Source organism: Sesamum indicum, linkage group LG4 (genome assembly GCF_026168435.1).
Source record: "Sesamum indicum cultivar Baizhima isolate 11 linkage group LG4, ASM2616843v1, whole genome shotgun sequence".
Taxonomy (NCBI): domain Eukaryota; kingdom Viridiplantae; phylum Streptophyta; class Magnoliopsida; order Lamiales; family Pedaliaceae; genus Sesamum; species Sesamum indicum.
The window spans coordinates 12,322,481-12,344,345 of record NC_142660.1 but is presented as its reverse complement, the minus strand read 5'-3'; the positions used below and the strand labels follow the sequence as shown (position 1 = coordinate 12,344,345).

Below are 21,865 nucleotides of genomic sequence, written 5' to 3'. Positions count from 1 at the left end.
TATTACTTGTGATGGAGTCGCTTTACTCATCTACTGGTACCCCAACTCTTTATTGCCGGATTATGCTAGTCTGTGGTGTATATGGATAAGTTGGGAACAGACTCCGTGAACGACTTCTCCAGAGGAACTGCTCGAAAAACAGTGACTTCTTATTCATCCAAATCGCTCATCTCTGTATGATTCTGAAGGTTTAGTTGCATTTAAGACTCTTTAGTAGACTCTGGCGACAGTATGAATAGAAAAAAGTAGAGAGGTCGTCATCATATGTTGCAGTGAATCCTCTTTAAGTTGAAGTGTATAACATCATTCTATGAGCAGCTCCGCAGTCTATATAAAAGATAATTCTGTGTACGGAATTGAATAATTTTAGCACCTGTTTATAATGGAAAGAGTCACGTAAGACTGGCATGATAATCCACCCCTTTTCTTTTTGTAATTCGCATGATAGAAAAATAATTTTAGAAGATAAAAAAACAAAAATTTGTTTCATAAACATTACATTCGTGCAGCATTTACAAGAGACATCTAACCCAACCACCTCCAGTCAGATCTCTTATTTGGAGATTAGGAACTCCTGCTCATGATCATTTACTTTCTTTTGACTCCCGTGGAAATGAAAGTTGCAAATGTCTAAAACCAAACCGAAGTCGTGTTAACTGAAAGATAAAAGAGGGGAGGGCATCTTTTAATTGAACAAATATTCCATAAAATAAGTTTTACATTTACGATTAAGAATAGAAGTTACAGTGCTCAAAGGAAGCGGACAGGAGACAAACTGAGCAACCCTACCGCTCTTAAGTTACATTCAACCAACAAACCGTTACAAGTTCAAAGAACACAGTGGCATCCAATAGAAGTTCAAAAGGATGGGGGAAAGGTACAAAATATAAAAGAAATGGACTCAGCTGAAGTAAATAACTTATGGTTACGGCACGCACAGTACATGCCCTCAAAAACTGAATCATCCAAGACGCATCAATCAATGTAAAGTGAGGGGATCACCACACTCTTTTCCAATCTATGCATCGACTATCAATGCAATGCCATGGTATAGATTCCAATTCCCTTTCGCATCTATACTTTCCTCACCTGAATATTATGGGTGGATTGGAACCGCCAGATAGGTTGTCTACCACTTTGAACAAGTGCAACCTGCTCGCCTTCTTTCACCATTCCTTGCTTCTACAAATCGGGAAGATGTTATTGTAAGAATGAAATAAGCAGAATGAAATGCATAAAGAAAGAGATGTCAATCATATAACAAATGACTCAAAGAAAGAATTTCAGGGTTAATGCTCTCGGACCAAAATATGGTTTTCTGGGTCATTTTTTTATCAAATTGAAATGAACTTATAGAACCACATACCAACCATTATTAATAATCATAAGGGTTAAATACACTTTACCCTCTTCACTATATCAGAAGTCTCATTTACCTTGCTAAGCTAATAATTGTAACCTTGAGCTAAATGTTTGGACAAAATTGCCTTGTAAATATATATATATATATATAAAGCACAAATAATTTCCAAAATTTTCATCTTAAATTCAACATATAATATTTCTTAATTAAACAAATACATTTTAATTTTAATAAAAATTGATAGTTAACTAATTGAAACTGCAAGACTAAAGATTAAGTAATATGAGTAAAATAAATACACAAAAACCTCAAATGTAAAAAGATACTCGAAACTTAAATTATCAACTACTCAATCTAAATGTTTTTAGATAAAGATGAATAATTACACCTCCATTTTCAAATATATATCTTTTACAAAAATTAGAACAAAAGTGTATTTACTCATATTTTTTTGAAATGGTGCAACATTTCTTCAATTTTTTATTTTTCTTTTGTACAAATTAATTGAATATCTTTATCCGTTTGTCAAGAAAAGCCAAGCCTCATTTGATTAGTTAATTAATAACTTCTTCTTTAGTTCAAATGAATAAAATAAATTCTTCATGATTAGTATTTGTATATATCATACTAATATATTACTTTAATTTGATCTATAATGCTCAAGTTATTAATTACTCTTTCTATATTTCAATAATTTGATTTAAATTAATGTGTAAACTATTTAAAATATATTAGGAATATATAAATATATATGGCATGCAAAGGGGTAGTTTTGTCCCAATAATTAAATCAGGGGGGGGGGGGGAATGTCACATATATTACTTGGGGGGCGGGAGGTGAATGAGACTTAGAGTATAGTTCGGTGGTCAAGTGTATTTACCCTAATTATTATATTCTTTACTTCAATTTGGAAAATAGTTCCTTACTAAAGGCCGGTTGTGAAATACAACTTCATCTACCATCAATTCTTTGTTACTATTTTATGATTGTTATCAACTGGTCTAAAGTACCTGACAGTCAAAAGACTCAGAACTCAGCAGAGAAGAGCATTTTTAAAAATAATTGCACAGAAGTTGTATTCACCTGTAACAAAGCCAGCGCATTGGAAAATGTTTCCTCAGCATCCGCAGAGAACTCCATGTGTATGGGACAAACACCTTGGTACAAGGCCAATCTCTGCTGTACTCTCTTCCTGTGAAACAATTATATAAAATATATCAATCAAATAGAACTGCAGAATTACCAAAAGGCTAAAATTTCGAAATGCCGGTAAAATCATTTTACTACAGAAAAGTAATCATGTTAAGGAGGACTGGTAGATTCACTTAATTATTAGATAAGGCACCAAAATGCATTAAAATTGAATGAGATTTGCCTCATTTGCTCACACATTGGCTTTTTGAAAAAAGCAGTTTGCGGATGTAAATTCACATGACTCACTCATTTGTGAAAGCAAAAATTGTGCCAGATGGTCGAAAATGGCTCAGTAGAATGGCCATGAAGCCAGTTCTAGTGAAGACAACGATAGAAGTTCCAAGGGTGTTAGACATCATTGTTGCATGGAAGGCAAACATTTCGCTCATATGATTCTGCAGAGAACAGAAATGATAGGTCAATAAAAATGTAAGTGACTGTACATGCATGTACTTGCATGACAGAGCATGTATGCAGAAAACAAAGCTAGCACATTATTGAGAAAAAGATTATCCTGACCTTGAAGGTTTGGCCCAGATTTGCTGGAGTTTGGGCACCAACTATTGTAGCTTCAGTCCTCAAAGACACTGTGTGCATGACCTTGACTGCTTTCAGTGGGAACCTAACACAGAAGTGAAACTAAATCAATTTAACATTCAGGTGAAGCCTTATAGTGCATAAAAGAGTATGTGAAATTGCCCTATTATCAAACCAAAGAAAAGGTTACTTACTTCCCATGAGCAGTTTCTCCAGAAAGCATAACAGCATCTGCTCCTTCTCTAACAGCAATAGCAATATCTGATACCTCTGCCCGGGTAGGAGTAGGATGCACAATCATGCTTTCAAGCATATTTGTTGCCACTATGACTGCCTTCCCCATACTACGACATATCGTGATAATTTCTTCCTACATTTGTAATAAAATTGCATTTGTAAATCAATGTATGGCCTTGACAATGTAACCAGCATTAGAAAATCCAGCTACCCATGTGCCCCACGCTCTATACTAGATAAGGCAAGGGAAAGACGTATACGTTTCCTTAACAAGATATCATTATTCTACCTGCAACAAAGGAACCTCTTCAATTGGCAACTCGGCTCCAAGATCCCCTCTCGCAACCATAGCCTGACAAAGAAAAGGGAGTTAGCTATCTTCTTGCCGAATTAAGTTGATATTCATGATTCATCAAGGTAAAAGGATAAAAAGGAGTACTGAATCAAGAAAGGGATAATCAGCTGTTTAGGCTGGACTAAATCATAGCCTAACATCTTGCTGTTCGAGCAGTTTCATTTGGTTTCAGGGATAAAATTCTCATATTCTTACCCCATCAGATGCAGTTATAATTGAATGCAGATTTGGTATGGAATCTGCACTTTCAATTTTTACAATGACATGAATATCTGCACCAGCATCTGCAGGGAAAAACATTAAGATAGTTGAAATCAAAGACGCAACAGTTATACATCAAACATACAATTGTACCTTATAAGCTGTATTGTTATTAAATGACCTAGAACTTGAAATATACCTTTCAGATAATTCTTCAGTTCGTGGACCACAGCTGCATCCTTGACAAAAGAAACAGCATAGAAGTCAACTTTGTTATCCACTCCAAATTTGATGTCGTCCCAGTCCTTTTCTGTTATAAATCACCATGAAAGGATCATCCCATTTGTCACCCAAAGGAAGAAAGAGGACATAAAATAATACCCATCAGTTGAAGCAACAGTGGCAAGTATGCATTTACAACATGGTTAGTAAGCATGAAATAAAGCATGCAAATGTAAGAAGTATCATTGTTGATCTAACCAGTTATGGAAGGCAGTGTTGCACTTTTTCCGCGAACATTAAGATGCCGTCGGGATTTAAGCTCTCCCCCATCAACAACTTCACATTTCACAGAATCTTCCGTCTTTGATTTTACCATTAATGACATCATACCACCTGCAAAAGCGATAGTCAGTAACAGAGTAAGAATAAAAGCATAATCATAACTTCCCCATGAACATAGTATCTAAAAGAGGTACACATGCAAACATGTCACATGCATCAAAGATCTTTTTGAATGGCCAGTAAATGTATGAGCTGGTCAGCAAATAAACAGATATTTCACATAGGAAGAATTCAAAATGTTTGATTTCTGAATGCAAAATTTTCACACACTAAAAAAAATTTGGACAACATAATAAAAAATGAGTGATAATAATCCACTTTCCATCAAGATGGGTGATTCAAATGTTCTACTCGTAGATAGTCTGCAGTTGATGAAAAGCACAATTAAAGGATTCATAGATTATACCATCAACAAGTAGCATGTCTCCCACTTCTACATCATTGACAAAATCATCATAGTTCACACTGACACAGTCTGCTGTGCCAACTCCTCTTCGGATTGTGAAAGTAAATTCCTGACCAGTAGTCAATGTAATGGGTTGAGGTAAATCGCCACTCCTAACTTCAGGACCCTGTCATCAAAATTCATCAGGCATTAGAAAACAAATACATTAGACATTCAAAACATCACATGAATATTTACTTAGCCATGATACTTGAAATTCCATATCATACATTTCACATACAGCTCTTCTAGTACGAAGAGTGGATGCCAATGAATGGTTCACATGCCAAAAGAAGACTTACCTTAGTGTCAAGCATGATGGCAATAACATTGTCTTTTGCTTGGGCATTATATTCCTTAACCAAGTCAATTACTTTTTGGTGAGATGCATGGTCTCCATGGGACATATTAAGACGAGCAACATTCATTCCAGCCTCTGCCAACTTCCATATCATTTCCCTGGTGTTGGTTGAGGGGCCTATCGTGCAAACAATCTTTGTCTTGCGCCTGACGGTAGGCTTAGACCACATACCCACTGATGTCTCACCAATTTGTGGAATCCCCTGTAAATATTGGTTTTGTTCTTCTGCCTGGTTAAGAGAAAAGCAATGCTGATGCTTTTTGGTGTAGAATACATAACTAAGCCATATCTGCACAGTTATTGTTTAGCCACCTAACAGACGCTCAATTTACCTCAACAGTGTGAGTTATGCCCAAGTATATATTGTCAATGATACTCTTAAAGTTTAATTTCAGATAGTACATTATCATTGACTCGAACTCTGAAGCCAAATTCAATGACATGAAAATGGGGTAACTCAAGAAAAACGAAAACGGACACATAAATAAATAACTAAAAGTTAGCTACCCAGGCTAAGTGAGCCAAATAAGCTGCACTGGTTTCTTTTTATTCGTGCAACCTCAAATGATATTAAAACTGCAAAACTTAATATAGTCCAGAAAGCCTCGAACATGCATAAGAAGCTAAAATCTCCAACACGCATGTAGAATCACTTCCTCTAACAAAAAACACTAATAAAGCTGGAACCAATCATCTACAACATAAGCTTACCACCATGCTCAAAGTCAGAACCCCCAGCCACCCCCCGACAAATAAAGGAACAAAACAGAAAGATTCAGAACCTTTGGCACGTCTTCAGGAGAAACTGGAATCACATGCGGCTCAACACCGCTAGATCTCCTCGCCGTGATCGGCGCGCTGACGTGCACAGCTCCGCGGCTGCTCCTCTTCTCGGTTTGTGCAAAAACCTTCGCCTCGAAGCCAGAAGTCGGCCGCAGTCTCTCAGCCCGGCTCTGGAGAGATCGAGAACCAGTATTCGCAGCAAATGCACCGTGAATCAACCGAGTCGCCACCACTTGAGCCATCGCCACAAAAACCTCTCAGAGAGACAAAGGTAAACCGTCGGAGATTAAGAGAGAGAGAGAGAGGGGGTGAGGCGCAGAAGAGAAGAACTGAATGTATAATAAATTGAGAGAGAGTTTGGAGAAATCGCCGATAAATTTGGAGGTTGTGAAGGCGGAAGGCTCTCTTCTTGTTTGTATCGAAAATAGAAGGGAGGCTTCTAACTCTCAGCAAGCTTCGTTCGACTTCGCAACGGTTTAGAGGGGTTTTAGTTTTGGGGAGAAAATGGGGTTTTCGCTTTTATTTTCCTTGGTGAGGGTGGTTAAGCGGTGTCGTTTGGATGGTGGGGGAATTCAGAGTTACAGTGGGTCAACGAAGAATGGGCCCCTAACATAGGAGGAGCGAAGTCGCCAATGGGACTGACACACGAGAGCCTCGTGCGAAGCTGGACTTGCCCACCTGCTTTTTGGGTCTACTGGACCGGAATTCCAGTTAGGTATATGCATATGATTTATCCCACCAATCTTTAAGTTGTCCAGTAAATCCAACAACAATCATTGCTACAATAGTTTTATCTGAATTATTACTATTTTTGCAAATCATGGAATACATAAGCATTCTATGTACTGTATTACAAATTTACTTATTAGAATATCCATCAATATTCCATTCATAAATTTTATTATCAGAATAACTTATATCAATTGTATCATTATATTCTTCATGTAAGACATCCATAGGTGTTGGTCTATTATAATAGAATTTACTTTGAATAGGTTTGTCAGCCCATTTATTAATAATTTTATTAATTTGATTTTGAAAAACTTGTTTATGATCAGTATTTTCTATCAACTCATATTGTAATTCTTTATCAAGAGTTTTTATACTCAATTTACTGAATTTTTCTTCAATAATTTTTTCTAATTCATGGATTAGTCTTATTTTGAAATCAGATATAACTGGAGGAGGCTGGAAACTAGGAGATGCTTCATTTTCTTCAGATTTTGTTTCTATTATAACCGGTTTTACATTATTTATAGCTTAAATAATAATTTCAATTTTATTATGAATGGATTGAATCTGTTCTCCCAAAATATTAAGGAATAAATTCGTATAATTTTGTTGTTCAAACATATTATTAATATGTTTACAAGTTACTGCAAGTGTATCATTTTCTATTAATTTAGAAAAAGTTGAAAAATTATGAATTTTTACATTCTTTTCAATATGAAAAGTCTGCCGCAGAGGGTAAAGACCTTGATAAACTTTTTCTGATTCTAATTTATAATTTCTTTCCATAACAAAAATATAATTTTTTACATATGTATCAATAAACCATGTTACAAAAGGAATTAAAGCATTTTTTTCTTTACAGGTTTTATAAAATTCATCTTGAAAATATAACATTTCTTGCTTATTAAAGCTTTGGAAAAACCATTATCTGAATTGGCTATAACCTACGTCTTTAAATTCTTCTGAACTGATTTTTTTGGCTGGAGAGCCAGGACTAAAATCTATAATAGAACTATAATCCATTAAATATTAAAATCCATTTCTAACATTGTCGGTTCTAACTCATTTATATTCTGAGTTTTAGTATTAGATTCTCTTACAATATTTTGTCTATTAATGTATAATTTTTCTGTGAAAGGGGTAAATACTTCTGAATCTCTTATTTGAGAAGTAAATGCTCTAGAAGGCATAGGAGATTCCACCCTATAATCTATAGGTGATGTGTAAGATCTCGTCGAGTTACATTTTTTGAACAGTAATGATTTTGTATTTGTATCAAATTTAATATTTATAGTTCCTTCATTATTTTGAATAATATTTGTTATATTATTATGATCATGTATTTGTGTTCTGACCGGTACAGTTTTTTCAATTATCCAATTTTCTGAAAAAATTATTTCTTCCCATTTAATGGGTCTTCTTGTAATAATATTTGAATTACTTTAATATAATATATTAATTATATATTTAACTCTTATTTATAATATATTTAAAAACACAATAAATTATTTATTATATAACAAACAAATCTTGCTCCATTTTATAATATAAGTGTCATAGTGTTGTTTCTTTATTCAAGTTTTTTAACTCCATTTGTCCAAAGTTTGTAATAAAAATAAAGTGTGTTCAGCAAAATTCAATTTGATAGTGCGCTTTGTATAAAAACGACGAGTAATGTAAATATAAGCTTATGATATACAACAAATGTGAAAAACATACCAAGTATGCAGGTGGGTAAATTGATATACAGTAATTGTAAAGTTGTAATTGCTATTTATTAAGTATAAGCGAATTAAAGTAACTATATTCCATTGGTAAAGTGTATGCTAAGTAAAATATTTTCAAGCATATTATTTTTACACAAAATGAGAATCTCTTTGACTTTTTATTATTAATATTCGATTCACACATGTTTAAAGTTAACAAAAAATATTTTAAAAACCATACATAATGTTTATCTTTGTGTTTTAAATATTTTGTTTTCATTATATTTGGTTTCATTTTTAACTTGTTTTGGTATGTTCAGTGGAGATAGAGAGTGAAAAACAAAGATAAATAAGTATGTGTTAGAGATAGTGTGTATGTTTGAATTTGTTTTGAAGATAATATAAAATAAGTATGGTATGTTTGATGTTGTTTAGTGTGAGGCAAAAATTATTGTTTATTGTCAAATCATGTATCTTTTATATATATTCATATATATATGTATGAATATGTATATAATTTTTTAGTTGTAGGCCCTATAATTAGTGTAGACTTATTTTAACCAAAAATAAATGAGGCATTATTTCAAAATATTTCAAAACACCATCAAAACTTTCAAAATAAATCAAGGCAAACATTTACTATGTTTTGTCCATCTCAAAGACGGGCCAAAAATAAAATCAAACACTATGTTTGTGTTTTGGAGATAAATAGAAAAATATAAAGATAAGTAAGTGTGTGTTGGAGATAGATTGTATGTTTTAATTTGTTTGAGATAATTTAAAATATTTTAAAATAAGTGGTGTATGTTTGATGTTGGAATCTTGGATACAAAAATAACTGTTCATTGTCAAATCATATTTCTATTTTATATATTTTTATATTAAATATGTATATAATATATATTTTATGTTTAATGTCAAATCATGTCTCTTTTATATATTATATATAAGTGTATATATATATATATTATTATATATATAATTGAAAAACAAAAAAGACACACAGATAAAGTGTAAAAACACAAAAATAAAAAATGAGTATGCTTTATCTTGTATCGAAAATGCGAAAACATGAATCATAACATAGCGATAAGTTCTTGTCATTTTTCTATTTTTTGTTTTCTCAATTTATTAAAGACAAATTTAGAGATAATTACACCGTCTTCCTCTTATATTTAATGTAATTATACGTAAATCTCCTATAATTTGAAAATTACATTTAATACAATCGATGTTTATTTCTATGTAACAAATAGATTCATCATTTATTTGAAATTGAATTCAAAATGATATTTACACCAAATGGATTTATTATTCACTTATTATAAATCAAATATGTTATAATCAGAATACCCATGATTAATATAATAATCCTAAAGTACTTTGAGCTCGTTTTATTTTAGTTTTACTTATTTTGTTAAACCAAATTAAAAAAAGGTTTATACATGCATGTATATTTATATATTTTCTTAAAAAAATATACAATTAATAAAATTAAAAGGGCTGATGAACTGATAGAAAAATACACAATTAATATATACTATATGCGTATGGTAATCATATAATTGTAGTAATTATATGTATGTATAGATTTATTTTTAATTTGATTTGACGAACAAGTCAAACTAAAATGAATCCCAATTATTTTAGGATTATAAAATTAAAAAGAGCTTGATAAACAAATAAAACTAGAATTAGACAAAGATTTAACAAAGAGTTCTTTGGCATTTTAGAATTGTTATTATTTTGATTTGCTTTATATATTTTTTTTCCACAAATCAATTTTTATAAGGATAAAATTGATTTTTCAAACTTAAAAAGATCGAAGAAATTTTTAAAAGTTTTAATACTTTAGTAAATAATTAATGTGGGGTGGATATTTAAATATGATAACTGTATTTAACTCAATAATTTACATTAAAATTTTTTGCAAAATTTAGTAATATTACAAATATATTTTCGGTTTTAGAGAAATAGGCAGTCGCTATTTTGTAGGAAGACACCGAAGACCGAACCATTAAAAAGTAAAGAAAAGGAAAAGAGAAAATAGAGAGAAATTATGAACACACTCGAGCCTTTCTCAAAAAGGGCGGGAAATTTGCTTCGCGCTTGGCGCCCCCCCTAAAAGCCCTAATCCCAGAAATTCTCAGATCCCCCAAGTTTCCAAACCAGTTCTACTTCCACCCATTTCACCACATTTCGTCTATCATTCTCCCCAAACTTGAGGTTTTTGTTAAAGCTACATGGACGGATTGTCCAGCATCTGCGCTGGCCTCGGAACATTAGAAGAAGACGACAATGGGAAGCGAATTGGTTATGCCAAGGGAGAGTACTGTTCAGGTAAGGCTATCTTTTGTTTTTCGGTTTTATGTTAAGAAAACTTTGTTGCTTATTTAGATGACTGTGATACTACTTTTAAAATTTATTTGCCAGATAACCTGAAGGATTTATTAAGGTTTCTAAGGCGTGATGATCCGGAGAAACGAGATGTGTTCAAGCAAGTTTGTAAATGGAACATAGTGGGAAAAGATCTGATACCTATTATTGAGTATTGTCAAGAAGATCGAAATTTAGTGCTAAATTCAGGTAGGTTTTACCTAGAATTATGGATATGTAATATTTTTGACATACTCAATAAGATCCTTTTTGTTTTATGTTTTGAGTTTTTGTGTTTTTGCAGTGAAGGTGTTGGTGTTTCTTACTATGCCTGTTGAGCCCACGTCTATTGATATAGCCCAGCAGATTGAGTATCTATGGGGATTGAAGTCTGCCATTACGTTCAGTGATATTGTTCCAGTGATAGTGTCTCTTCTGGAAAGTCCACTAGAAAATCTCGAAAAGTGAGTATGGATTTTCAATTATGGTTTTATGATTTTTATTTAATGGAAATTGGAATGGGATCTCTATCTCAAATCTTATATGTGAGTTTCCTAAAGACAAGAAGTGGACGAGACGAGGGTGAAGTACGAGGATTACTTGGTCCACAAACCTAAATTATTAAATACTAGCAGTTTACTTTTCAAGATGTTCACACAAGTTTAATTCCATGTCTTCCAGTTCAAACTTTATCTATAACTCTGATTCCAACCTGATGAATTTACTCCATGAACCATGATACCAGTGAATCCTTTACAGAAGAAGATTGGAAATTGGTTCAGCTGGTCCTTACTTTGTTCCGCAACCTTCTTGCTATTCAAGATATATCAACTCAGCAGAAAGCTGGAGGATCGGCCACTCAATTCCTAGCCCTGCGGGACAGGTTTCTAGAACTATTATTCCAGGAGAATGTGACGGACCTGATATTAGTATTGTCTCAGCACACTGGTGGTTCTCATGGCTACCTACGTCAAGATAACTTGCTTTTACTGGAAGTTTTCTATTACATATTTAAGGGTCAAGAGCCGGAGTTGATTGCTAAGGCATATTTAAAGGGCTCAAAGGTGGAAGATGACCCTGAAGAAACAGTTTCTACTCTTCAATCTATTATGACAGAGGAGCAAGAGAAAAGAAAGCTGACCAGATTTCATAAACTCAGTTGCTATTCACAGTTTAGTGGAACATTTACCCGGGTCTCCTTGGTATGCCTTATCAGATTTTTGGAGTGTCGTCCTAGTAATTCATTTTTGGATTAAGTAATTATTACTTTTTATATCTACAACAGGATGGTTCTAAAGCACTTCTTAAAGGAAACCCTTCTGCGTCTGCTGACGCTTTGCTAAAGGCTCACAAGAATTACCGAGGTCCGTCGAAAAGAGAAATGTGGGACCATGGAGAACTGCCATCTATAAAAAATCAAATCCTGCAATTACTTGATGATTTTATAAGCCAGTTTCTGATGGGGGGATACAATGGTATTACTGCATTCATCTACTGAAATGAATATTTTTTTTGAGCTTTTGCATCCTTTTAACATTTTTTTGGTACATAATCAGTTAATTTTCGTGTCCATCAGTTTTGATGCTGTCAATCCGGGAGGATATTGAAAAAGAAAACCAGGAAATTCAGAGTAGCGATGTGGTCATGTTCTTTCAAGTTGCTCAATTTGTCACCTCATTTCAATATCACAAGTGTTTAGCTTCAAAGGTAAGATGCAATTAGTGGAACTGAAACATTTAATCATGCTACGGCCTACGAGTTGCATTTAATTAGTACAGTCTGAAAGAAAGTTTAGTTGTGAACTCTTTCTAATAGGACATCAAATTAGCATTAGCATGTTTGGTACCTATCAAAAGAAAAAAGGAAAACATATTCTTTTGTACTCAAGAATGAGTGGCTTTTCTTTCCTTATTCTCCATTCAGATAGGATAAGCATGAATCACCAGGGAAAATATCCTAAGCCATGTCCAACTCCAAAGGCAAGCAGCCGGTTAGAAGCAATCAGTATTGCTACTTGCATATGCAGGCATGTTCTTTTGATTGCATTGTAAGTCAAATCTTGATTTAGTGATGATGGTAAACATCAAAGCTGTTGAAATAGTTAATCCTAATATCTTATAACACTGAAATAGCCTATTTGTTGAGGGGGACTATTATTCCAAAGCAACTTAACTATACAGTAGAATTTTTCAGTAATGGAAACTGAAGTTTCTGAGTCTGCATGATTGCTCTTACAATGAAGAGTGAGGATGGAATTTAATTGGAAGACAAAAGTCTTAGGCTTTCAAAATTTAGTGTTAATTAAGGAGAATGATTAATTCTTTTGAATGAACCTTGGGTATTAGATGTGTTGTGCTGCAGTGTTGTGGTGTCTGTCAGGATATGACTGATTGTACTTGTTAGTAGTTGAATTAAGTGTTGTTGCATGAATACATCAGTAGAAGTTCGAGATTTAGGTAAGAAGCTAGAGGAAATTCTTTCAAGTACAGCTTATACTCATTAACAGGAGTTGCATCAAACCAGGTAACCTAGAAAGATATCACAGTTGTGTTGATTTTAACTGGAGAAACTTGTTGGAGAATACATCATTTACCTGCTCTGGCTCTATAAGACATTCTGGCACGCAAGAGTCATTATATAAGCTCTAGCTAGCCGATCATTTCAGGACCCAAATTCTGTACACTTGATAAGTAAATTTGTTGGTCCTATTATTTTTCACATCTGAGGATGTGATGGTTGGTAGAAGAGATTCAATGAAACAGTATAATATTCCCAGGTCCCTGAAATCTTGTACTTGATGAATCTCTTGTTTCATAGAATCATCATTTGTAATTTTCTGGTTGCTATCTCAAGTATTAAAGCTGATTTTCTGCCCTTTTTCATTGGCAGCCTAGTAATCATGTTGAAAACAGAGCATCAGCGACTTGTCATGATGACAACACTTTGTTTACTGGTAGTATATGCGGACCAATTGCTGAAACTCTGAACGAGTCGATGTTTCTAATGGTCATTTCGAAATGGCGTTATGCATTTGAAGGTTTAAAACAAACAAACGACTATAAGTTTCTTTCAGCAGCAGGATCCCTGGTGAAAATTATGGTAGACATTCTTCCCATTCAATTTTATGATATTTATTTGCATACAGATGGATGGCATTCTTTCTATTATAATTATCAGTTGCCATTTTTGTTCTTTTTTAAGAACTACTCTCTCAATATCCATTTTCTTTATAATCATTGCTTGGAAAAAATGTGTATCTTTGGCGTAATAAATTATTCCACACATTTCTACTCCATGGGTTTTCAGATCATAATCACTGGCAAAGCATGCATTTAGTGCCATTTCTAACATATGGGTTGTTTCTTATGAAGATACGTATGCTGGATTTGGTGCTGAAGCAATGCCCCGAAGATTCTAAGGAACCTCAGACAGCTCGAGTCCTTCTATACAAGTTATTCTATGATCAAACTGAGGAAGGGATGACTCAGTTTCTCCTGAACCTGATTAGATCATTTGATACTCATAAACAGTCAAAAAGGTATCACTTTTAATACATTGCAATACTCTATTTTTAAAATTTTTGCTCTCAGTGGATTGTTCCTTTGTAAGATGGATGTATAATGCTCTTTACACCCTATACTCAAATTGGTGCTTATTTAGGAGTACTAAATCCCTTGAAGATTATTTCATGCATTCAGTAGAACCAAAGTCATAATTACATATGTTATTCAGATTAATGGTATCTTGATTTGCATCAAGACAGCAATCACTCCTCCCATTCCTTTGTCTGGACTTTTATATGAATCCTCATTGCAAGATCTTTATGTTTGTGCATTGTCCATGACATTCACCTTTCATGTTAATTGTCAAGCCATATACTATGTTTTTAGCTGCAGTGCTTGGTGCTAGTTTCTTCATACAAGCAACCAAGCATTTGTCTGTTGCCATGTCACATAGTTATTTACTCTGTTTGATCCTGAATGACTTGGTGTGCTTTTAAGTGCATCTATTTTCCCCTAATCCTAAGATTAACATTTACATTTTCAAAAGAGAAACTAATATCAAGGGCAAAATAAATGGTGCACATCTTGTTGAATTTTAGCTGGTACCAATTTAAAATGCTAGCTTCAATGCAGAATGAATATTTTTCAATTATAGCCGTTTCATGCATCTAGTTTTTAAAAGTTGATGGCGCTCATGTGCCTATACCTGCAGCCGTGAATATGCCACATTGGGTCTAACCTCAAATATTTAAATATAATGATGTTATAACAAGAGTATGGAGTTTAAGCCTCTAAAATGGAAAAAAAAAATCATTGAATCTCAGAAACAATCACTTACCTAAATGATGTACTGGGTAATCTAGACCATACTCATTGAGCATCTCCTCTGTTTTCAAGCTTATATGATGTCTTTAAATTTGTACATGTGCTTCTTCAATATTCCATGCACTTAAGAATGGTATTGTTGAGTTTGTGTACAACTGATAGTTTTCCAGTTTCTTCAAGTTGAAATGGAGCAGAAAGATGCATGAACAGTGTGACAGACTATGTATGCTAAAATTTACAATGAAAAGTGTCAATCTAGTGAGTCAATAGTAACAGGTTTTTAAAGTTTTTAGTATTATTGGGCTGAATTTACGGTCTGGGGCATTTTGTTTATGGACTTGTCTATTTAAGCAAGATTTGAACATCAATGTTTCAGGCATAGCCCTCTAGAAGGACCACTTAAATCTACAATACACATGTGGAGATAAAAATGTCACTAGTTCTACATACTTGATAAGCATTAATTTCTATTTCTGTTCTATTACTTTGTTAACCCTGTATTTATGATGTTTCAAGTGATCTTGCTAACTTGGTGGAAAGCATGCATGTGGTGCTACGACTATTGGAGAATCTTCAAGCACGTGGCACCTTACGGGTACAGTTGATTTACAATTAATTTTTCATTCAGTAGTTTCTGTGTACGATTTTTTTGATGGAGTTTCAACCTTTTGGTTTATCAAACTACATAGTGCCTACAAACTCATTGGACTTGAATTTCTAGCCCAGTTTCTTTATGAAAGCATCACTTGACTTGTTTTCATTTGTTTCCCCTACTACATTATCTGATTGACTTTCCTTCGGGGTTGAATTTTATTACAATCTTGCTCTCAAGTTTTCTCAAACCCCTTCAAGTGCTTTCTGGTGATGAGCTAGCACGCACAGAATAGTACTTCTTCTTTTAGCATACATAACAAAAGATACTTAAAAATAGCATTATTTAGCAGCAACTGAGCTTCCATACATGGAGTTAGAAGTTATAGTATTAAGTGGACTTGGAGATTTTTACCTGGGATAATTGCAGCTTAGTTTTCTCAAGCTAAGTGTTTCTTTTTGACACAGATTTGAGAATGCTGATAAAATAATTGTCCTAGCCATAAATTCACTTTATTGTGTTCTTATGATGTTAATGCAATGATAATGAATATGCTATATTTCTGGTCAAAAATTGTCATGGAATATAATTTTCACTAATGTTAAAAGTTGAGGTCTATTCAAGTAAACTTTTCTTGAAATGAAGGTTTCGAAAAAGTCAAGGAAGAAAAGGATGAATAAGAGCAAGAATGAAAATGTTTGTGAACCGAGTGTGGACAATGCTACCGTTCCGAATGAGGTTGGCAGCTCCATTTGTGAAGAATCAGCTGATATCAATCTTATTGAGAAGGAGACATTAAAAGTTCAGGATTTTGACGTAGAGGCAGATAGAAGTATGAGGGATTCCATTCAGGTTGATGAACCTGCTATAAAGCCTGCTAATCTAGCAAGCAATGAGTCAGAGACAGATGACATAAATGTTTTTCATCGTGGTGGTCTTTATCCTGAAACTGATAATTCTTCTGGTGATGAGCAGCTAGTATTGACAGATGAAGTTGACTTTAAGGTGTCTTCTTTGGTTTATGCTCTGGCTAACAACAGTGTTATTCAGAAACTATGTTGGCTGCTGAAGTTCTACAAGAGCAATTCTGTCATTACGAACCATTACATAGTAAGCATGCTTCGGCGAATTTGTGATGATTTGGAACTATCGCCAATGCTATACCAGGTATATAATCATTTTAGCTCATTAACATGACATTATAATTCTAGATAAAGAAAAGTATCTCATAGTAATGTCTTGAACAAGTACAGTTATCATACCTCACAATATTCTATGAGATCCTGGAGGAGCAGAAATCAAGACCATGCAAAGAATATGAGAATGTTGTTACCTTTCTGACAAGTTTGGTTCGGAGAATGTTGCGGAAAATGAAGAGTTATCCCCTTCTCTTTGTGGAAGTTCTATTTTGGAAGACACGAAAAGAATGCCATTATATAAATTGTGGATCCATGCTAAATGAGCTTAACAGTATGAAAAATAAAACTGGGCAAAGCAGAAGTGACACTAAAAGTGGAGGAAATGGTTTGTTTGAGGAGCAACAATGGGTACGAAGGAGTATAGCAGATGCCCTTGGTGATGATGATTTTGTAGCAGCTCGGCAGGACAGCCAAGGGTAAGTGATGATAACCTTAATGGTCGCTCTATTTTATGTTTCTTTGTAAATTTGTCTAAATAGAAACTACACATGACTTACTATAGCATTTTTTCTGTTGAATTAGAACTAATAGCTTATTTCAGCATTTTAGTTTTGAGCAGCTCAGGCATTATATACTACATTTGTTCCTGGATTCTGATTTACCTTTCTTCTATGAGATCTAATGCGTCTAATGACAGACATGGTTAATGAGATTAGGAAGTCAAAGAATCTTTACTTTTGGCCTGAGATTCTAATAAATGATGAACAGGGGATATGATCCTTTTGAAGGCAAATCTCAGAAGCTGGCACAAAGTCATGGGGAACAAAATGAGACCAGTACATCAAATCCAAACAAAGCCATTGATGGGAGTGAAATTTCTGATAGGCATGGTTTATTAGAAACTTTTTTTTTTAGTTCTTTGTGGTTCTAAGGTTTGTCCTCATTCTTCTGTTATTTCTTTGATTCAGGGAGGGGCGATCTGAAGAACCTGACAGAATATCAAAAAGAGGAAGCCGCCTCGTTCTCAGTGATGAAATGGAAGGCAGATTGAAGGATCTCTATGAAAAGTAAGCACAAAATTACATATCAACTATATTGCAAAATACCTTCTGAACCATTGGGAGTACTGGGGCTCTACAGCATTTTGTCTTGATCTTCATCCTCCATATAGATGATTCCGGTGCTTTATACCCTGCTTTTATTACTCAATCTGGAATGTGATTCTTCTAGAATACTCATGGTTTTGTTTATTATACCCCAGGTTATTGAGATTTTCACGTTCTTATAAATGCTTTCAAATTGCAAATTGCCAAACTGAAACAATTTTACTCCCATCTATGGCATGCTAGGTACAAGGATAATCCAGATTGTTGTCAGCTCATTGCTGGAGAGCTTGATCCAAATGGGGATATTTCGAAAATGCGAGTTGCCAAGACACTTAAACAGCTTGGATTTAAAATGCCAGCTAGGGAAAAGATGCAGAGGTCTGATGCCTCCATTCAACTTGGAACCAATAAAAGGGATCTTACAAGGGGTAGCATTACTGCAGAGGAAAGTTCACCCTTGAGAAAACCTACGTAAGTTGGTTGAAGCATTTTGAATGCTACTGTGTATTGTCAGCTTGCTGCAGGGCCTGTTTTCAGGATAATTGCTCTAGATTTATAAACTTTTCGTTTGTGGTTTCCTTTTTCTGCAAGTTGATGGATAGTCCTTCCTCTTCCTTCTTAGGCATTCTAGAAAAAGAGTACACGCATTTAGCGTGGACGAGGAGCAGAAGATTAAAGATTTGTTTGAGCAGTAAGTGCTTCCCAGCTATGGCTATCCTAATATTACTTGACTGCATTTTCGCATAACTCTGTAGAATCTGAAGAAGTATGCAATGTCCTAAAGGTTTAAAGATCAAAAGAGGTGCAGTTACATGATTGCTAATGCGCTCGATGGCAGTGGCAGAATTTCTGCAGCTCGGGTTTCTCGCAAACTCAAGCAACTTGGCCTTGTTGGGCCAAGAAAGAAGAGGTCTCATGCTAACAAGCATTTGAAGGACGAGGATTTTAGTGACATTTCTTCAGAAGCTGCAGGCAAATCCGACGATGAAACATTGTTCTCTAGGAGAAACAGGTGACAACAAATTACTGCAATCCTTTGGATGTGTGCATATATGTCGGTGAAGTTGTTCTTATGTGTTCCCCTATATCTCAAGCCCTGAGTGACTTGTTTTGGATGGGTGCCTCAAATCTGTTCTTCATAATGTTACTCTGGCCTCCTAGTTTTTGCAGTTCCTACCTACTTTTAACATGCTTTTTGGTTTAAGGATGATCCTCGTCAAAATCTAAATCAGCTAGAATGAAACATTTGTGTCTGGAATTAGTTTACATTTTCCGTTTAGCAAGTCTTTCTGCACCTTGATAGATATAATGCCATTCTCAAACATCCAGTTTCTTTGATAATATTGTTGACACCAATTGTCATTTGAAACATCATCAGTTATCTGACCTTTTAATTCAAGCCCTCCTGGATTGTCACATTTTGTCTCAAATTGAATTTTCATATTAGTAGAGGCAAGTTAAAAGCTAATAAAAGAAAAAGAACTATTACTGTTTTCAGATGGTGGTTTACCGTTTTTTCCAAAGTTGGTTTGTACTTTTCTTTTCTAATTATCAAATAGTTAAATTCTGAGTTATGAAAGTAGCTTTTCACATTTTAAACCATCTTTGAAGCTATAAAATTTTTTAACTGTTTGCTAGTGTAGTTTCCTCAAAAAGTTATTAGCGGCAATGTAATTCCTCTAAGTTCTGCTATGCCTAGCACTTGTATTCTAGCAGCATTTTGTGTATAATATCCCAGTTTGTTGCTGACATGGTTCATTATCTATTTTCTTTTCCTAATAGAAAGTGGCATAAACTACGATACAACATATATGTGAACATTCAGGATCTCCTCTTATCTATGTCTTTTTAGGGGCAAACAAAAGCGAAATGAAGGTCATTATGATGAGGAGCACAGTATGAAGATTGCGCAGAAATTGCCCGAAGATGTGTCTGATGATGAGTTGCTCAGCTCTATGTTTGTGTACGTCTGTCTCTCTTCCTCTCTCCTCTTCAGTATGGATTCTGGAGTTCTTGCTCTAGTTCAGTAGTATCTGCATTAAGGAAACCTAAATAGGCCATATATGTCCCATACCATGTTTATTGTTTCTTACTAAATTCTCCGGTTTTTTACTCAGAAAAAGAAAGAAAAGGTCCTCGAGAAATGATGATGATGAACATATGAATGGTTCATTTGAGAAGAATTTAGTTGAAGCTAACTCCATAGACAGGGATACTCAAGTTCCAGAGAGGTAAGTAAACTGCCATTTATCTAATCAAAATTTTCCTTACGTTTGGTTCAATGATTATTTTGCTGCCAAGATTGAGCTTAACTATTCTTATATATCTTAGGTAAGTTACTTCTGTCAATAAACAGTTACTGGATTTGGGTGTTACACTAGATAGCTCACCCAGGAAATATGCAAGTTTTTTTCCATTTATTATAGCTCAGGGGGTGAGAGTGCCCTGATTTGCCAGAAATTCCCCTCATGTCAGATATGTTTGTCATTGTTATTTCCCAGAGGCGGCACAAATCTTATGCTGCATTCTCCTTTACCTTTTTATATTTCATTACTGCAGTGTTGCATGGATTAAGCTGGAACTAGTTCTAAATTTGATTCATGCTTTGTCAGATTCTTGTCCTACAATTACTAGTATGTTAATAGTACCAATATCTTCCAGGGATGCTTCTGGGCTAACCAATCAGATTGGAGCTGTAGAAGACACTGTAATAGTTGATCATCCTGGCGATGCAGAAACTGAAGCAATTGTAGTGGATAATCCAAATGAATCAGATGCCAAGTCTTTTGCGAAAGCTGATGACTCCTCCAAGCAGACGCTCTTTGATGATGAGCTTGATGATGAATTAGTTGATTTTGATAAAAACACGGATTCTGTTACGACACAGGAAAATAGTGCATCAAGAAGGCAGCTGAGGATGGTAATAGATTATGAGGACGATGACGAATAAGGTTGTTCGGTTGCATGTCTCTTGTAAATGCTGCATGAATGTAATGTTTATGAAACAATTTTTATTTTTATCTTCTAAAATTATGTCTCTATTATGCGAATTACAAAAAGAAAAGGAGTGGATTATCATGCCGGTCTTGCTCGACTCTTTCCATTACAAAAAGAACAGGTGCTAAAATTATTCAATTCCGTACACAGAATTATCTTTTATGTAGACTGCGGAGCTGCTCGTTGAATGATGTTATTATACACTTCAACTTAAAGAGGATTCACTGCAACATATGATCTTGCTCTCAACTTTTTTCTATTCATACTGTCGCCAGAGTCTATTAAAGAGTCTTAAATGCAACTAAAACCTTCAGAATCATACAGAGATGAGCGATTTGGATGAATAAGAAGTCAATGTTTTTCGAGCAGTTACTCTGGAGAAGTCGTTCACGGAGTCTGTTCCCAAGTAATCCATAAAACCACACAGGGTAAGCATATAATAACGGGTTTTCAACCTAAAAGAAATAAATAGTTAGACTAACAAATATTAACAGTGCAACGCATACTAGTTCAACGAAATAAACATGCCATAACAGTACAACATAGAGCAAGATCTATTTTACATTGAGAAAAAAATTTATTTGTATATACCTGACTGGAATACCGGCCCATTAGACCCAACAAGTACGTGGGCGGTCCATCTTCGCACGAGGCTCTCGTGTGTCTGTCCCATTGGTGACTTCATACACCTATGTTAGGGCCCACTCCTCGTTGACCCACGCACGGTAACTCCTGTATTCCAAGTGGTAGGCAAAAGTAAAACTAGTCCAATTCTGAATTACCCCACCATCCAAAACGACACCGCTTAACCACCCTTACCAAGAAAAATAAAAGCGAAAACCCCATTCT

General features: G+C 34.5%; 2 protein-coding genes across 3 annotated transcripts; one reads left to right on the top strand and one right to left on the bottom strand.

Annotated features, from left to right (window-relative positions):
• Positions 1-700: 700 nt before the first annotated feature.
• On the bottom strand, positions 701-6,530 carry LOC105160407 (plastidial pyruvate kinase 2). The gene is made up of 12 exons (XM_011077770.3): positions 6,040-6,530; positions 5,199-5,486; positions 4,858-5,023; positions 4,368-4,502; positions 4,087-4,197; positions 3,882-3,970; positions 3,621-3,683; positions 3,289-3,464; positions 3,077-3,179; positions 2,804-2,952; positions 2,447-2,555; positions 701-1,182 (listed from the first exon to the last, which is right to left on the bottom strand). Exons 1-12 carry the CDS (start codon positions 6,280-6,282, stop codon positions 1,075-1,077), a joined length of 1,740 nt encoding a protein of 579 aa, XP_011076072.1. The 5' UTR covers positions 6,283-6,530; the 3' UTR covers positions 701-1,074.
• A 3,990-nt stretch (positions 6,531-10,520) lies between these two features.
• On the top strand, positions 10,521-21,097 carry ATIM (timeless family protein). Of its 2 annotated transcripts, none has more exons than XM_088879617.1 (19): positions 10,521-10,818; positions 10,912-11,064; positions 11,159-11,318; positions 11,600-12,056; positions 12,140-12,329; positions 12,431-12,561; positions 13,744-13,953; positions 14,226-14,392; positions 15,699-15,777; positions 16,420-16,941; positions 17,028-17,389; positions 17,682-17,798; positions 17,882-17,980; positions 18,263-18,490; positions 18,642-18,710; positions 18,858-19,031; positions 19,872-19,982; positions 20,137-20,250; positions 20,681-21,097. In XM_088879617.1, exons 1-19 carry the CDS (start codon positions 10,722-10,724, stop codon positions 20,967-20,969), a joined length of 3,729 nt encoding a protein of 1,242 aa, XP_088735743.1. In that variant the 5' UTR covers positions 10,521-10,721; the 3' UTR covers positions 20,970-21,097. The 2 variants fall into 2 exon arrangements, with proteins under 2 accessions (XP_088735743.1, XP_011076070.2); XM_011077768.3 differs by having other exon boundaries at positions 10,522-10,818; positions 18,804-19,031.
• The last annotated feature ends 768 nt before the right edge of the window (positions 21,098-21,865 follow it).

Coding starts and splice junctions, on each gene's coding strand:
- ATIM (XM_011077768.3), top strand. CDS start 10,722: ATGGACGGATTGTCCAGCATCTGCGCTGGCCTCGGAACATTAGAAGAA. Junction 18,711..18,803: donor ATTAAAGATTTGTTTGAGCA/GTAAGTGCTTCC, acceptor AATGTCCTAAAG/GTTTAAAGATCAAAAGAGGT. Junction 20,251..20,680: donor GATACTCAAGTTCCAGAGAG/GTAAGTAAACTG, acceptor AATATCTTCCAG/GGATGCTTCTGGGCTAACCA.
- LOC105160407 (XM_011077770.3), bottom strand. CDS start 6,282: ATGGCTCAAGTGGTGGCGACTCGGTTGATTCACGGTGCATTTGCTGCG. Junction 5,487..6,039: donor CTCCTGAAGACGTGCCAAAG/GTTCTGAATCTT, acceptor TCTCTTAACCAG/GCAGAAGAACAAAACCAATA. Junction 4,503..4,857: donor AGACATGCTACTTGTTGATG/GTATAATCTATG, acceptor TCGCTTTTGCAG/GTGGTATGATGTCATTAATG.